This window comes from Heterodontus francisci, chromosome 29 (genome assembly GCF_036365525.1).
Source record: "Heterodontus francisci isolate sHetFra1 chromosome 29, sHetFra1.hap1, whole genome shotgun sequence".
NCBI lineage: Eukaryota > Metazoa > Chordata > Chondrichthyes > Heterodontiformes > Heterodontidae > Heterodontus > Heterodontus francisci.
This window is the reverse complement of record NC_090399.1, coordinates 3,664,062-3,678,692: the sequence shown is the minus strand read 5'-3', so window position 1 is coordinate 3,678,692 and position 14,631 is coordinate 3,664,062. Positions and strand designations below refer to the sequence as shown.

Sequence of the window (14,631 nt, the reverse complement as noted above, 5' to 3'; positions counted from 1 at the left end):
TACTCCCTCTTTCCCTCCGCTCGTGTCCCCCTACTCCCTCTTTCCCTCCGCTCGTGTCCCCCTACTCCCTCTTTCCCTCCGCTCGTGTCCCCCTACTCCCTCTTTCCCTCCGCTCGTGTCCCCCTACTCCCTCTTTCCCTCCGCTCGTGTCCCCCTACTCCCTCTTTCCCTCCGCTCCTCTCCCCCTCCTCCCTCTTTCCCTCCGCTCCTCTCCCCCTCCTCCCTCTTTCCTTCCGCTCCTCTCCCCCTCCTCCCTCTTTCCTTCCGCTCCTCTCCCCCTCCTCCCTCTTTCCTTCCGCTCCTCTCCCCCTCCTCCCTCTTTCCTTCCGCTCCTCTCCCCCTCCTCCCTCTTTCCTTCCGCTCCTCTCCCCCTCCTCCCTCTTTCCTTCCGCTCCTCTCCCCCTCCTCCCTCTTTCCTTCCGCTCCTCTCCCCCTCCTCCCTCTTTCCTTCCGCTCCTCTCCCCCTCCTCCCTCTTTCCTTCCGCTCCTCTCCCCCTCCTCCCTCTTTCCTTCCGCTCCTCTCCCCCTCCTCCCTCTTTCCCTCCGCTCCCCTCCTCCCTCCGCTCCTCTCCCCTCCGCACCTCTCCCCCTCCTCCCTCTTTCCCTCCGCACCTCTCCCCCTCCTCCCTCTTTCCCTCCGCTCCTCTCCCCCTCCTCCCTCTTTCCCTCCGCTCCTCTCCCCCTCCTCCCCTCTTTCCCTCCGCTCCTCTCCCCCTCCTCCCCTCTTTCCCTCCGCTCCTCTCCCCCTCCTCCCCTCTTTCCCTCCGCTCCTCTCCCCCTCCTCCCCTCTTTCCCTCCGCTCCTCTCCCCCTCCTCCCCTCTTTCCCTCCGCTCCTCTCCCCCTCCTCCCCTCTTTCCCTCCGCTCCTCTCCCCCTCCTCCCTCTTTCCCTCCGCTCCTCTCCCCCTCCTCCCTCTTTCCCTCCGCTCCTCTCCCCTCCTCCCTCTTTCCCTCCGCTCCTCTCCCCCTCCTCCCTCTTTCCCTCCGCTCCTCTCTCCTTCCTCCCTCTTTCCCTCCGCTCCTCTCTCCTTCCTCCCTCTTTCCCTCCGCTCCACTCTCTCCTTCCTCCCCCTTTCCCTCCGCTCCACTCTCTCCTTCCTCCCCCTTTCCCTCCGCTCCACTCTCTCCTTCCTCCCCCTTTCCCTCCGCTCCACTCTCTCCTTCCTCCCCCTTTCCCTCCGCTCCACTCTCTCCTTCCTCCCCCTTTCCCTCCGCTCCACTTTCTCCTTCCTCCCCCTTTCCCTCCGCTCCACTCTCTCCTTCCTCCCCCTTTCCCTCCGCTCCACTCTCTCCTTCCTCCCCCTTTCCCTCCGCTCCACTCTCTCCTTCCTCCCCCTTTCCCTCCGCTCCACTCTCCCCCTCCCCCTTTCCCTCCGCTCTCCCTCTCACTTTTTGTCTGCTCCTTCCCTTCGAACTATGTAAAGCTGACAGGAGCTGTTATAAGTTTCTGTTTAAACCTCAAGAACAGTAAATAAAGTTTCTTGATATTAAATTGTGTTCTTTGAGGAATTATTTGAATTCAGGAATATAAATGACGGAACTCATCTGGACTCTCCAAGCTCATCATTCTAGAGGAGCCTAGCTTTGCCATCCGATAAAGGCACTGACCTGTCCTTGAAGGAGCTGCTATATCCCGACACCCATTCCCAATAATAACCAATATAGTAAAAGCAAAATACTGAAATCTGAAATGCAAACAGAAAGTGCTGGAAATACGCAGCAGGTCGGGCAGCATCTGTGAAGAGAGAAGCAGAGTTAATGTTTCAGGTCTGTTCTGATGAAAGGTCACTGACCAGAAACGTTAATCCTGATAATCATTCATTCTGCAATGATGTACGTCTGCTTCCTGACATTGTTTTTCACCAGACTATAGTGATCATCCCCTCCTCACCCTCTGATTCCACTTTGAACTTTCTCATCTGTCCGATTTAGTCCTTTGCTTTACAATAAAGGCTCTCTTCCTTATATAACTTTACAGGGCTGGAGACGATGTGTATCTGGCTGATTTATTTTCTCAGCTTCATCTTCTCCATCCATAAGGATCAGTTTCTACCTTGTTCTTCCCTGAATCTCTCCCTCCCTTCAAGGGGATTTAGACAGACTTACTGAGTGGGCAAGAACGTGGCAAATGGAATATGATGTGGAAAAATATGAAGTTATCCCCTTTGGTAGGAACAACAGATGCGCAGAGTATTTCTTAAATGGTAAGAGATTAGAAAGTATAGATGTACAAAGGGACCTGGGTGTCCTTGTCAATAAGTCACTGAAAGCTAATATGTAGGTGCAGCAAGCAATTAGGAAGGCTAATGGTATGTTAGCCTTTATCGCAAGAGGATTTGAGTACAGGAGTAGTGAAGTCTTGCTTCAATTGTATAGAACCTTGGTTAGACCACACCTGGAGTACTGTGCAGTTTTGGTCCCCTTACCTTAGGAAGGATATTATTGTCATCGAGGGAGTGCAACGAAGGTTTACCAGACTTGTTCCTGGGATGGCGGGACTGTCCTATGAAGAGAGATTAGGGAAACTGGGCCTGTATTCTCTAGAGTTTCGAAGAATGAGAGGTGATCTCATTAAAACCTACAAGATACTTAAAGCGATAGAAAGGGTAGATGAAGGTAATATGTTTTCCCCTGGTTGGGGAGTCCAGAACGAGGGGACATAATTTCAAAATAAGGGGGAAGCCACTTAGGACAGAGATGAGGAGAAATTTCTTTTTTCAGAGGTTTGTGAATCTTTGGAATTCTCTACCCCAGAGGACTGTGGAAGCTCAGTCATTGAGTCTGTTTAAAGCAGAGATTGACAGATTTCGGAATACCAATGACAAAAGGGATGTGGGGATAGAGTGGGAAAAAGGCATTGAAGTGGATGATCAGCCATGATCATGTTGAATGGTGGGGCACACTCAATGGGCCAAATGGCCTACTCCTACTCCTGTTCCTATGTTCCTCGGTTCTCCCTCTCGTTTCTCGGTGAGAGATGCTGAATGCAGTCGTGTTGAGTACATTTCATTAAGACTTGCATTTATATGGCGCCTTTCATGACCTTTGGATAACCCAAAGCTCTTTACAGCCAATGAAGTATTTTGAAGTGTAGTCACCATTGGAATGTAGGAAAACGCAGCAGCCAATTTGTGCATAGCAAGATCCCACAGACAGCGATGTGATCGCCTGATTTTTAGTGATGTTTGTTGCGAGTTAAATATTGGCCCATGGGCACAGGGGTAAAATCTGTTGTTCTTCTCCAAGTCTGTCTGGGGGAAAACTTCCTTTCAAATTTTCATTAGCTTCATTAAACTCTGCTGCAGTGTTCTCCTGGCTGTTTCCTCACATTGCAGGCTGATGTAAATCTCACACCACATCCCGTTCCCCTATCATCCCCTGTACTCACTGACCGACATTAACATACACCAAGTCCCATTCCCCTATTACCCCCTGCACTCACTGACCTACATTAACACACACCAAGTCCCGTTCCCCTATTACCCCTGTACTCACTGACCTACATTAACACACACCAAGTCCCGTTCCCCTATCATCCCCTGTACTCACTGACCTACATTAACACACACCAAGTCCCATTCCCCTATCACCCCCTGTACTCACTGACCTACATTAACACACACCAAGTTCCATTCCCCTATCACCCCCTGTACTCACTGACCTACATTAACACACACCAAGTCCCATTCCCCTATCACCCCTGTGCTCACTGACCTACATTAACACACACCAAGTCCCATTCCCCTATCATCCCCTGTACTCACTGACCTACATTAACACACACCAAGTCCCATTCCCCTATCACCCCCTGTACTCACTGACCTACATTAACACACACCAAGTCCCGTTCCCCTATCACCCCCTGTACTCACTGACCTACATTAACACACACCAAGTCCCGTTCCCCTATCACCCCTTTACTCACTGACCTACATTAACACACACCAAGTCCCGTTCCCCATCACCCCCTGTACTCACTGCCCTACATTAACACACACCAAGTCCCTATCACCGCCCACCACTCCCCACCCCCCGTACTCCCTGACCTACACTGGCTCCCCATCAAGCAGTGCCTTGATTTTAAACTTCTCCTCGTTGTTTTCATCTCCCTCCATGGCCTCACCCCTCTCTATCTCTCTAATCCCCTCCAGACCCACAACCCTCCGAGATACCTGCGGTCCTCATTTCCAGCCTCATGCGCATTCCCGATTTTAATTGATGCATCATCAATTACTTTGGCCAAGCTCTGGAATACTCTCCCTGCTCCGCTCTTCCTCTCTACCTCACTGTCCTCTAAGACAGTCCTTAATACCTGCCCCTCTGTCCAAACTTCCTGTCACCTGTCCTCGTATCTCCTTATGCGAGTCTGTCTGAATTCTGTCTGCTAACACTCCTGTGCAGTGTCTTGGGCAGTTTTGTTATGCTGAAGGCACTATATAAATGCAATTTGTTAATATGCAGTGTTAAATAAATGGCCCACATTTGCATTCTCTGCACATTTTTGAGTTTGAGAGAGATGGGTCTTCATCCCTTTTCTGTCTTTGCTGCAGTCAGAATAGATTCACTAAGCAGCGTGTCTCAGTGTAATTTTCCAGACGTTTCCCATACCCAGTTGGCCTGTGGTGCCTCTCTGATGAGATTACTTGTTGGTTACTGCACCTCTCAACCACTCCATTTGAGTGGGACCATCTTTGGCTTTGCTCAGTCTCCTGCAGACGCATCCACTCCCCTGCCCCGTCCCTGTCACCCACTCTGCCTGGGAGTCCTCCCGGAGATTTCGTCATCTTTAATTGCGGGAGACTCCTGGGCAATCCTTCCCCCCACCCCCCCCCACCACTGCCCCAGTCCAGCTCTCCGCCATTATATCACCTGCCACTCCTTGATGCGCCCCAGCCTGCTGGGTTATTGGATTAACCCCCTAAAAGACCCATCGCTAAATAACACAGGCCACTCTGGGGGGGCTGATCCAAACAAGCGAGGCGGGGGGTGGGGGGTGAGTTTGCAGGACATGCAACGGGAGGAACAATGTGCAGCTTTACATTGAGGGTGTGAGTGTGACGGGACTTGACTTGCTCATCCAACACCGGCAGCTGTACAAACTTGTTTGTAGCTTGGTCGAGGCGAGCTCTGTTCTGTTTACCATGCGGGTGAGGTGCAATGTTTGATTTTTCCCTTTATTTTGTGAGCAGAGTTTGTCATCTCTCCTATCCTCAGAATATTTAAGGACTCATTCCCCTGCCACCGATTTCACTCTAATGCATCTTCATATTTCTAAAGCTGCCGGCACTGTACAAACTGCGTTCTCTTTTGTGTCCCTCCTTGCCCCTCCCTCGCTGTGCTATTATGGGATGGATGTTGCAACTTGCACTTTGACCCTGCCCGCTAATGGCAGCAGGCACAATTTTTAATTGTTTCCTTCTGTTTCTGTTGCTCCCACCAATTTCTGCTGCTAATTCGAACAACTTGCATTTATATAGCAACTTTAACGTAGTTGAACCACAGCGCCCCCCCCCCTCCCTCCCTCCCCCAACACAGGAGCATTGTCCAAAACAAAATTTGACGGCGTAATTTTTCGGCTAGCCCTGGGGTTGCCGAGTCTGGTCGGGCCTATCCCTGGAGGTTTCATCACATGACCTCCTGCCTCCAACAGCCCCGCCTCCACGCACACTTCCCATTGGTCACCCGACATGTCCATTCCCACTGCCCCACAGCCAATCAGGAAGTGAACAAACTCTTCATTACCCAATCAGATGAGAGAAAAAAAACCCTGCCTTTTACCTCAGCATGTTGCCGTGTCCAATATTTTCCGAAATGGTAAACCCAAGTGTTAAAAAAAAAATTATTTTTAAAGCAACGCTATTTAATGTCCCTACCATCCCTTTCCCCTAGGTTTGCTTGTAGATTAGTTTTTAATTCTGAAGACTCCAGTACCATCCTCGAGGGTTGGCAAAATGAATCAAATTGACTGAATTCAATTTCCCGACGTGCCCTGGTGGGATTTGAACTCATGACTCCTCGTTTGCTAGTCCATTGCTAAATAAGTTGCACCAGCGTACCCTAAATGTCACCCACCCTAAATGCCTGCTTCCTGGCTTGTGCCAAAGGTGCCTGGTTGTCACCCACTGGGAGATGCTTGACTTTGCCCTGGGCTTATTAATGTATGTCAGGAAGGGAAAAGTCTCTTGGAGCATCTAACTGGACACCCGGAATGGGCCCCTCCCACTGCTCCTGAGATATTTTGTAAATTAAAAAAAAAATTAAAGATGCACGTTCTCTTGGAGAGAAAAAAAACAAGCCCCCTTCCTGGTTGAGAAAGTAATGGTTTAACTGGAGTGGAGTTATTCATGACAGTCACAGTCATTAACCCAGATCGCTCAAGGTTATCCATCGGCGTTCATTCAGTTTTTGCTGATGCTTGTTAATTGTATATTATTTGCATTTAAGTGGCATGCAGGTGGTGGGCATTAACTGGGAATTCACTAGTGCTCCTATTAATGGGAACAGACTGAAACTGGGATTGTTGGGTTAGGAGGTGCATGCTTGCAAAGTGTATCTCTGTAAATAAAAAAACAGAAAGGGTGTAAAGATTGGCTCCAGTTCTATCCTTCCCCAACTGGCTTTCTGGAATATAACAACCCTTCCTAAGGTGTCACTGATGCCCAGTTTTAACCAGTTAAAACAATATGACTGGAATGGACATGACACAAGGATGACCTTGAGCATCCTATAACTGTTATTTATTTTTGATTTACTCTTGTTTCTTCCCCTTCTTCCTTCATCCCTCTTTTTTTCCTTCCCATCCCAATCCTGCTTCCCAGATATTAGCAAGGCTGGTCGTTCAGAGACGGCGTTAAGTGTTAGCCTACTGATTGGTGGTTGTGCCTTCAGCTGTCCCCATCCTAAGCTCTGGATATTCCTCACTAAGCCTCTGCGCCACTCTCTTTTTAAAACCTATCTCTTTGCCTTTGTGCACCCGTCTGAATATCTCCCTGTGTGGCTCGGTGTCCAACTTCATTTTGATAACGGTCCTACGTGGGATGTTTAACTAAAAGCACTATATAAATGCAGGTTATTGTGTGGATCACTGAGAAAATGGAGATGTTTCCTTCAGAAATGCATCAGTGTTTCTGTGAAACAGCCAGTTAGGTAAATAGTAGAGGGATTTTCCTGGACTAGTGTTTGTGAGCTGACAGTGCTGGGTGGGGATGAGCTCAATGCAATATGAGTGAATCGGACCCGATCTATGTATCGCAAATAAAAACAAGAAATGCTGGAAATACTCAGCAGGTCTGGCAGCATCTGTGGAGAGAGAAGCAGAGTTAACGTTTCAGGTCAGTGACCCTTCTTCAGAACGGGCAAATATTAGAAATGTAAAAGGTTATAAGCAAGTAAAGCAGGGGTGGGACAAGGGATAACAAAGGAGAAGGTGTAGATAGGACAAGGTCCCAGAATAGCTGACCAGAAGGTCATGGAGCAAAGGCAAACAATATGTTAATGGTGTGTTGAAAGACAAAGCATTAGTACAGATAGGGTGTTAACGGACTGAAAATTGAACCGTCGTAAGTACAAACGTGAAAAAAAACAGTGGGTAAGCAAACTGAACAAATTAAGATGAAATAAAATAAACACAAAAAAAGGAAAAAAGAAAAAAATAACTAAAAATAAAAGTAAAATGTGGGACCCATCATGCTCTGAAATTATTGAACTCCATGTTCAGTCCGGCAGGCTGTAGTGTGCTTAATCGGTAAATGAGATGCTGTTCCTCGAGCTTGCGTTGATGTTCACTGGAACACTGCAGCAATCCCAGGACAGAGATGTGAGCATGAGAGCAGGGGGGAGTGTTGAAATGGCAAGCAACCAGAAGCTCAGGGTCCTGCTTTCGGACTGAGCGCAATGTATCACAATCCTCTTCTCTACTTTCAGATTTGTCTTGTAAATTTCACTCTAAGTAGGGATCCAAGCAGGTTGAGCTGGGCCAGAATGAAAGTCTGGGCAATGATTGATTCTCCGGTGTGGAAAACAGGTTTTTAATTGTGCCAGAGCGTCTGGGGGCGCGGGCGGGCAGCGTCTGGGGTGCAGAGCGAGAGATTGGCATCGCCCGCGATAAAGCTATGTATAAAGCCAGGCGGTGAGAATGCAGGGAGGCGGTCCGCGGGGGTATTTGTAGCTCCTCGTACTCCTGCTGTTGCTCTGCGGCACCGTCGTCCAGTTGTTAATACGTTAATATGGTTATTGATTGATTGAAAACAATCTTCTTCCTCGTGTCCTCCCCTGCAGGAGCTGCACTGACGTCATCTGCTGCATACTGTTTATGATCGTCATTGTGGGATATATGGTCGTAGGGATCCTGGGTAAGTGTCGCATTGGGTTTCAGTGTCATCTCTCTCTGGTTACTTCGCTATGTTGTCCCTCCACCACATTGTCCCTCCAATTCTTCTCCCTCGAGGTGCCCTCACAGCGGTGAACCCCACAGGCCTTCCCAACCTCGACCGAGCTGAGTGGGCGAGTGACACACTCATCCTGTCCCTCAGCCTGTACTCGGCTGGTAGGAGGGAGAATGATGCCTGTTTTATCCTCCCACCTCACTCCTACCCTGAAGACCATTAAGACAAAGTACACGCTTTACATAAGATCATAAATGGGAGCTGGAGTAGGCCATTCAGCCCCTCCAGCCTGCTCTACCATTCAAGATGATCATGGCCGATCCTCCACCTCCGCTCCATCCTTCCTGCACCATCCCGATATCCCTTTAATATACAAAACTTTATCGACCTCAGTCTTGAATATACTCAGTGACTGAGCTTCCACAGCCCCCTGGGGTAGAGAATTCCAAAGATTCACAACCCTCTGAGTGAAGTAATTCCTCCTCATCTCAGTGCTGACTGTGCCCCCGCCCACCCCCCCCCCACCCAGTTCTAGATTCCCCGTCCAGCGGAAACGACCTCAGTGTCTACCCTGCTGAGCCCCTTCCCAATTTCTGAAGTTTCTGTCTGCTGGGAGATGGCTTGCCTTGATTTTAAGACCTCTTGCAGTTGCTACATTCTGGCAGCTTAACGATCCAAACTCCTGACGTTCACCCGTTGAAACTGGAGCTCCTGTAGCTCTGTAGCGACTAACACCCCACATTTTAACATTGCTTTCTGACATTACGGGGTGGACACGGCAGCATAGAACATAGAACAGTACAGCACAGTACAGGCCCTTCGGCCCACGATGTTGTGCTGAACCTTTAACCTACTCTAAGATCTAAGTAACTACATACCCTTCATTCTACTATCATCCATGTACCTATCCAAAAGTCGCTTAAATGTCCCTAATGTATCTGCTTCTACTACCACCGCTGGCAGCGCATTCCACGCACCCACCACTCTCTGTGTAAAGAACCTACCTCTGACATCTCCCCGAAACCTTCCTCCAATCACCTTAGAATTATGCCCCCTGGTGATAGCCCTTTCCACCCTGGGAAAAAGTCTCTGGCTATCCACTCTATCCATGCCTCTCATCATCTTGTACCCCTCTATCAAGTCACCTCTCATCCTTCTTCGCTCCAATGAGAAAATCCCTAGCTCCCTCAATCTTTCTTCGTAGGACATGCCCTCCAGTCCAGGCAGCATCCTGGTAAATCTCCTCTGCACCCTCTCTGAAGCTTCCACATCCTTCCTATAATGAGGCGACCAGAACTGAAGACAATATTCCAAGTGTGGTCGAACCAGGGCTTTATAGAGCTGCAGCATAACCTCGCGGCTCTTAAACTCAATCCCCCTGTTAATGAAAGCCAACACACCATACGCCTTCTTAACAACCCTATCAACTTGGGTGGCAACTTTGAGCGATCTATGGACATGGACCCCAAGATCCCTCTGTTCCTCCACACTACCAAGAATCTTGCAAACGTCCGATCTTGCAGGGTACGTTAGTGTAAGTGGTTTTTGTTACTGGGCTAATAACCCTGAGGCCTGGACTAATAATTCAGGGTAAGCCAAGCCCAACTCCCACGGTTGACCTTGTTTCGTGTTGACAGAGGCGAGAGATATTCTGGCAGTTCGAAAGCTGGTATCAGTGAAAGTGAGGCTGCAGGATTGTGATTTTAAAAATCCCACGAATCTCCCTGAGGAGCGGAAACCTTCCTTCCTTGCCCTGTCGGGGCCCATGTGTGACTCCAGTCCCAGACCTGTGTTGACTGTTGCTCGTGGCCCAGCAAGCCACTGCGTTGTATTAAACTGTTGCCAGCGGTTCCGGAAAGCCGCCTTCTCAGGACTATGGGGGATTGATAAATGCAAGCCTGGCCCCGCGACGCCCACAACCTGAGAATTACTTCTTTTAAATCTTGTAAAGGGGTAAATTCTCCTCTCCTTACTCCAATTTCCTGCCCTTCCCTCCTGAAGCTGTTGACTCCCTCACTAGCTTTCCATGGCTGATGGTTTCCCTCTGACAGAAGGTAAGAACATAAGGATGTAACTGGAGCATTGCGTCCAGTTCCAGTCTCCACGCTGCAGGAAGGATGTGAGGGTCCTTGAGAGGGTGCAGAGGAGATTTACCAGAATGGTTCCAGGGATGAGGGGTTTTAGTTACAGGGTTAGATTGGAGAAGCTGGGGTTGTTCTCCTTGGAGCAAAGAAGAGGGAGGGAGGAATTGATAGAGGTGTACAAGATTAGATGAAAGGAGACAAAGAAAATCTGTTCCCGTTAACTGATGATACAAGGACTAGGGGAGACAGTTTGAAGGTTTTTGGGCAGGAGATGCAGGGGAAGATGAGGATGAACTTTTTTTTTTTTACACAGCGGGTGGTGATCAGCTGGAGCTCGCTGCCCGCGAGGGTGGTGGAAGCAGAGACAATCAGTGATTTCAAGAGTAAATTGGATGGGCACCTGAAGGAAATAAACTTGCAGAGCTGCGGGTATACAGCGGAGGAGCGGGACTGACTGGATTGCTCCGTGGAGAGCTAGCATGGACTGGATGGGCCGAATGGCCTCCTCCTGTGCTGTGAATGACTCTCTGACTGTATAGGAAATAGGAGCAGGCTTGGAACATTCAGTATGATGAAGGGAAATGTCGTTTTTCGTGTGTCAGCAGGCCCTCTGACTCCTGAAGGACCTGAGTGCTTGGTTTGATTCTGTCCTCACCCAGTGTACATGCGTTCAGTCAGGGGACTGACTGCTTATTAATAAGGAGCAGGAGAACCTGCCGATGTTGACTGACTCACTGTGCATTTCCATGCTATTCGACGAGTGTTTTCCTTTCAATGGCTATATTATTACCACTAACTACTATCCCCTGGACCTTAATGTCCTGATGTCCTTTTGCTTTTTGACTCCCTGCCATTTTCTAAAGGCAGTTTAAGTGGGTACAGGGCAACTTTAACGCAGTGTGTTGTTGACCTTTGTGCTGTCACAGACTGAACTCGAAGTATGCTATGAAACAAACCCGAATGTCTTCAGAATCCTGACCCTATATATGCGCAGTGGGACAGACCAAGCCTGGTTTAACCATGACACTGATGCCATGTGTCTTACATTTGATTTAAATGAAGTGCTTTTGTTTGGTTCTGGAGATTTCATTGCACTGGGACCTGCCCAGTGGGAAAGTAAAGCCCAGTGCTGGCGTCACTTTTTATTGGCTTGGACTTTCATTGACGGGGTCAGGCGGGGGGTGGGGGGGGGGGGGGTGGTGGCGGGGCTGAGTTCTGGAAAACAGAAAAAACAGAAGCACTGCTCCTTGTCCACTACCCGCCACGAAATCCGAGTCCCCGACCTGCCACGTGGGCGCCGTGTCCCCCGGATATTTCCATCCTGAATTCCTGTGTCTTCATTTATAATGGGGATTAGCTATGTAAACCTGTCATGCTGTAATCCCACAACCCAAACCCCCAACTCTTGGTGGTAGCATTGCAGCGCTCCCCACTGGTGGGAGGTTGGAATTGCAGCGTGACCACTTTACATGGGAAGTTTACATGACTAATGGGGACATGAAAATTTTTTATAATGGGGGTGCAGTAGAGGAAGTTAGCGATTTAAGATTTTTAAAAATATTAAAATATCGCAGAACGACACAGCAGAGCACAGTGGCGCAGTGGTTAGCACCGCAGCCTCACAGCTCCAGCGACCCGGGTTCAATTCTGGGTACTGCCTGTGTGGAGTTTGCAAGTTCTCCCTGTGTCTGCGTGGGTTTCCTCCGGGTGCTCCGGTTTCCTCCCACATGCCAAAGACTTGCAGGTTGATAGGTAAATTGGCCATTATAAATTGCCCCTAGTATAGGTAGGTGGTAGGGAAATATAGGGACAGGTGGGGATGTGGTGGGAGTATAGAATTGGTGTAGGATTAGTATAGTTGGGTGGTTGGTGGTCGGCACGGGCTCGGTGGGCCGAAGGGCCTGTTTCAGTGCTGTATCTCTAAAAAAAAAAGAAGAGGCTGTTCAGCCCATCGGGTCGATGCTGGCTCTGCGTTTTTCTTCCTTTTCCATGTATATATTCCTTTTCCTAGCCATTTATGTGAGCAGTTTTGACTGTATAACTTTGCGAAGCTGCTTTGGATGATGATATCTGACTGGGCTGTTAGCTGCAGTGCTGACTGTGTGTGTGTTCTTTCACAGCCTGGTTATACGGTGACCCCCGTGAAGTGATCTACCCCAGGAACTCCACTGGCATGTACTGTGGCATTGGGAATAATGAGTAAGTCGCAGCTCAGCGGAAGGGGGAAAAGAGAACCTTTCGACTTAAAGACACAGTGTGACATTGGGGCGAGGGGAGTTGGTGGTGGGGTGGATCTTGGGACCTGCTGCTAATGTGTGTGCCTAAAGGTCCCACCCTCCCCAGATTAAGTCACGAACCGATGTAGAAACAGCAAGTGGAGCAGAGGTTCTCGCGGATTGGGGGTTCTCGCGGATTGGTGTGAATGAGTATGTTGATCTGGTGTGCAACATCTCGCCCTGGTGGAAAGTGTGATTTCTATTTTATTATAAGGGGCGTTTCCATTGTGCCTTTTGTAAGCTCCCGAAGCTCTTTCCGGACAATGGAGTACTTTTTGAAGTGTAGTCAATGTTGTAACATAGGAAACACGGCAGCCAGTCTGTGCACAGCAAGATCCCACAGACAGGGGTGTGATAACAATCAGACAATCGTATTTTGTGATGTTGCTTGCGGGATTACTCTTGGCCCGCCTGAGAGGGCAGCCCACGGCCTCTGCTTAACGTCTCGTATGAAAGACGGCCCCTCCGACAGTGCGGCGCTCCCTCAGTCCCGCCCCTCCGACAGTGCGGCGCTCCCTCAGTCCCGCCCCTCCGACAGTGCGGCGCTCCCTCAGTCCCGCCCCTCCGACAGTGCGGCGCTCCCTCAGTCCCGCCCCTCCGACAGTGCGGCGCTCCCTCAGTCCCGCCCCTCCGACAGTGCGGCGCTCCCTCAGTCCCGCCCCTCCGACAGTGCGGCGCTCCCTCAGTCCCGCCCCTCCGACAGTGCGGCGCTCCCTCAGTCCCGCCCCTCCGACAGTGCGGCGCTCCCTCAGTCCCGCCCCTCCGACAGTGCGGCGCTCCCTCAGTCCCGCCCCTCCGACAGTGCGGCGCTCCCTCAGTCCCGCCCCTCCGACAGTGCGGCGCTCCCTCAGTCCCGCCCCTCCGACAGTGCGGCGCTCCCTCAGTCCCGCCCCTCCGACAGTGCGGCGCTCCCTCAGTCCCGCCCCTCCGACAGTGCGGCGCTCCCTCAGTCTCGACCCTCCGACAGTGCGGCGCTCCCTCAGTCTCGACCCTCCGACAGTGCGGCGCTCCCTCAGTCTCGACCCTCCGACAGTGCGGCGCTCCCTCAGTCTCGACCCTCCGACAGTGCGACGCTCCCTCAGTCTCGACACTCCGACAGTGCGACGCTCCCTCAATACTGCATTGGGAGCTTTAAACTGGGTTTAAGTCGCTGGAGTTAAAAGAAGCGAGTGCTGGATGTGGATGGGCGTCTTTGCACAGAGTGTTTTATTCCACAGCGCTGACGTTCCTTTTTGTAAGTAAACAAACCCAGCCACTCCCCTGAAGTGACTGTAAATCTAATTTGTATGGATGTCAAAGTTCCTCGTGAGGTTTAACAAGCTGGTAGCAATAATAAAAGTGTGGAGGGTTTGATACATTTATGAGTCGTTCAATCTAGAATTGCAATGTCAGTTAGCAAGCTTGGCAATAACTTTCCCAAATAAGTGAGTGCTTTGTGGTACCCGCAGAATAAGACTCAGTGTTTAAGGAGACAGAAGGCAGTGTAAGGAATACACATTAGGAACTGGAGTTATAGAATCACAGAATGTTTCCAACACAGAAGGAGGCCATTTATTTTTTTTATTCAGAGATACAGCACTGAAACAGGCCCTTCGACCCACCGAGTCTGTGCCGACCAACAACCACCCATTTATACTAACCCTACATTAATCCCATATTCCCTACCACCTATCTAAACTAGGGGCAATTTACAATGGCCAATTTACCTATTACCTGCAAGTCTTTGGCTGTGGGAGGAAACGGGAGCACCCGGCGAAAACCCACGCGGTCACAGGGAGAACTTGCAAACTCCACACAGGCAGTACCCAGAATCGAACCCGGGTCCCTGGAACTGCGAAGCTGCGGTGCTAACCACTGCGCCGCCCCATTTGGCCCATTGTGTTTTATA

General features: G+C 50.1%; 1 protein-coding gene across 1 annotated transcript in view; it reads left to right on the top strand.

Annotated features, from left to right (window-relative positions):
• The window catches only part of slc44a4 (solute carrier family 44 member 4), a 115,030-nt gene that overhangs the window by 36,660 nt on the left and 63,739 nt on the right, over positions 1-14,631 (top strand). Inside the window, exons 3-4 of the mRNA XM_068009355.1 lie at positions 8,277-8,350; positions 12,588-12,666. Coding sequence (XP_067865456.1) covers positions 8,277-8,350; positions 12,588-12,666 — 153 coding nt within the window. The remainder of the gene's footprint in view (positions 1-8,276; positions 8,351-12,587; positions 12,667-14,631) is intronic.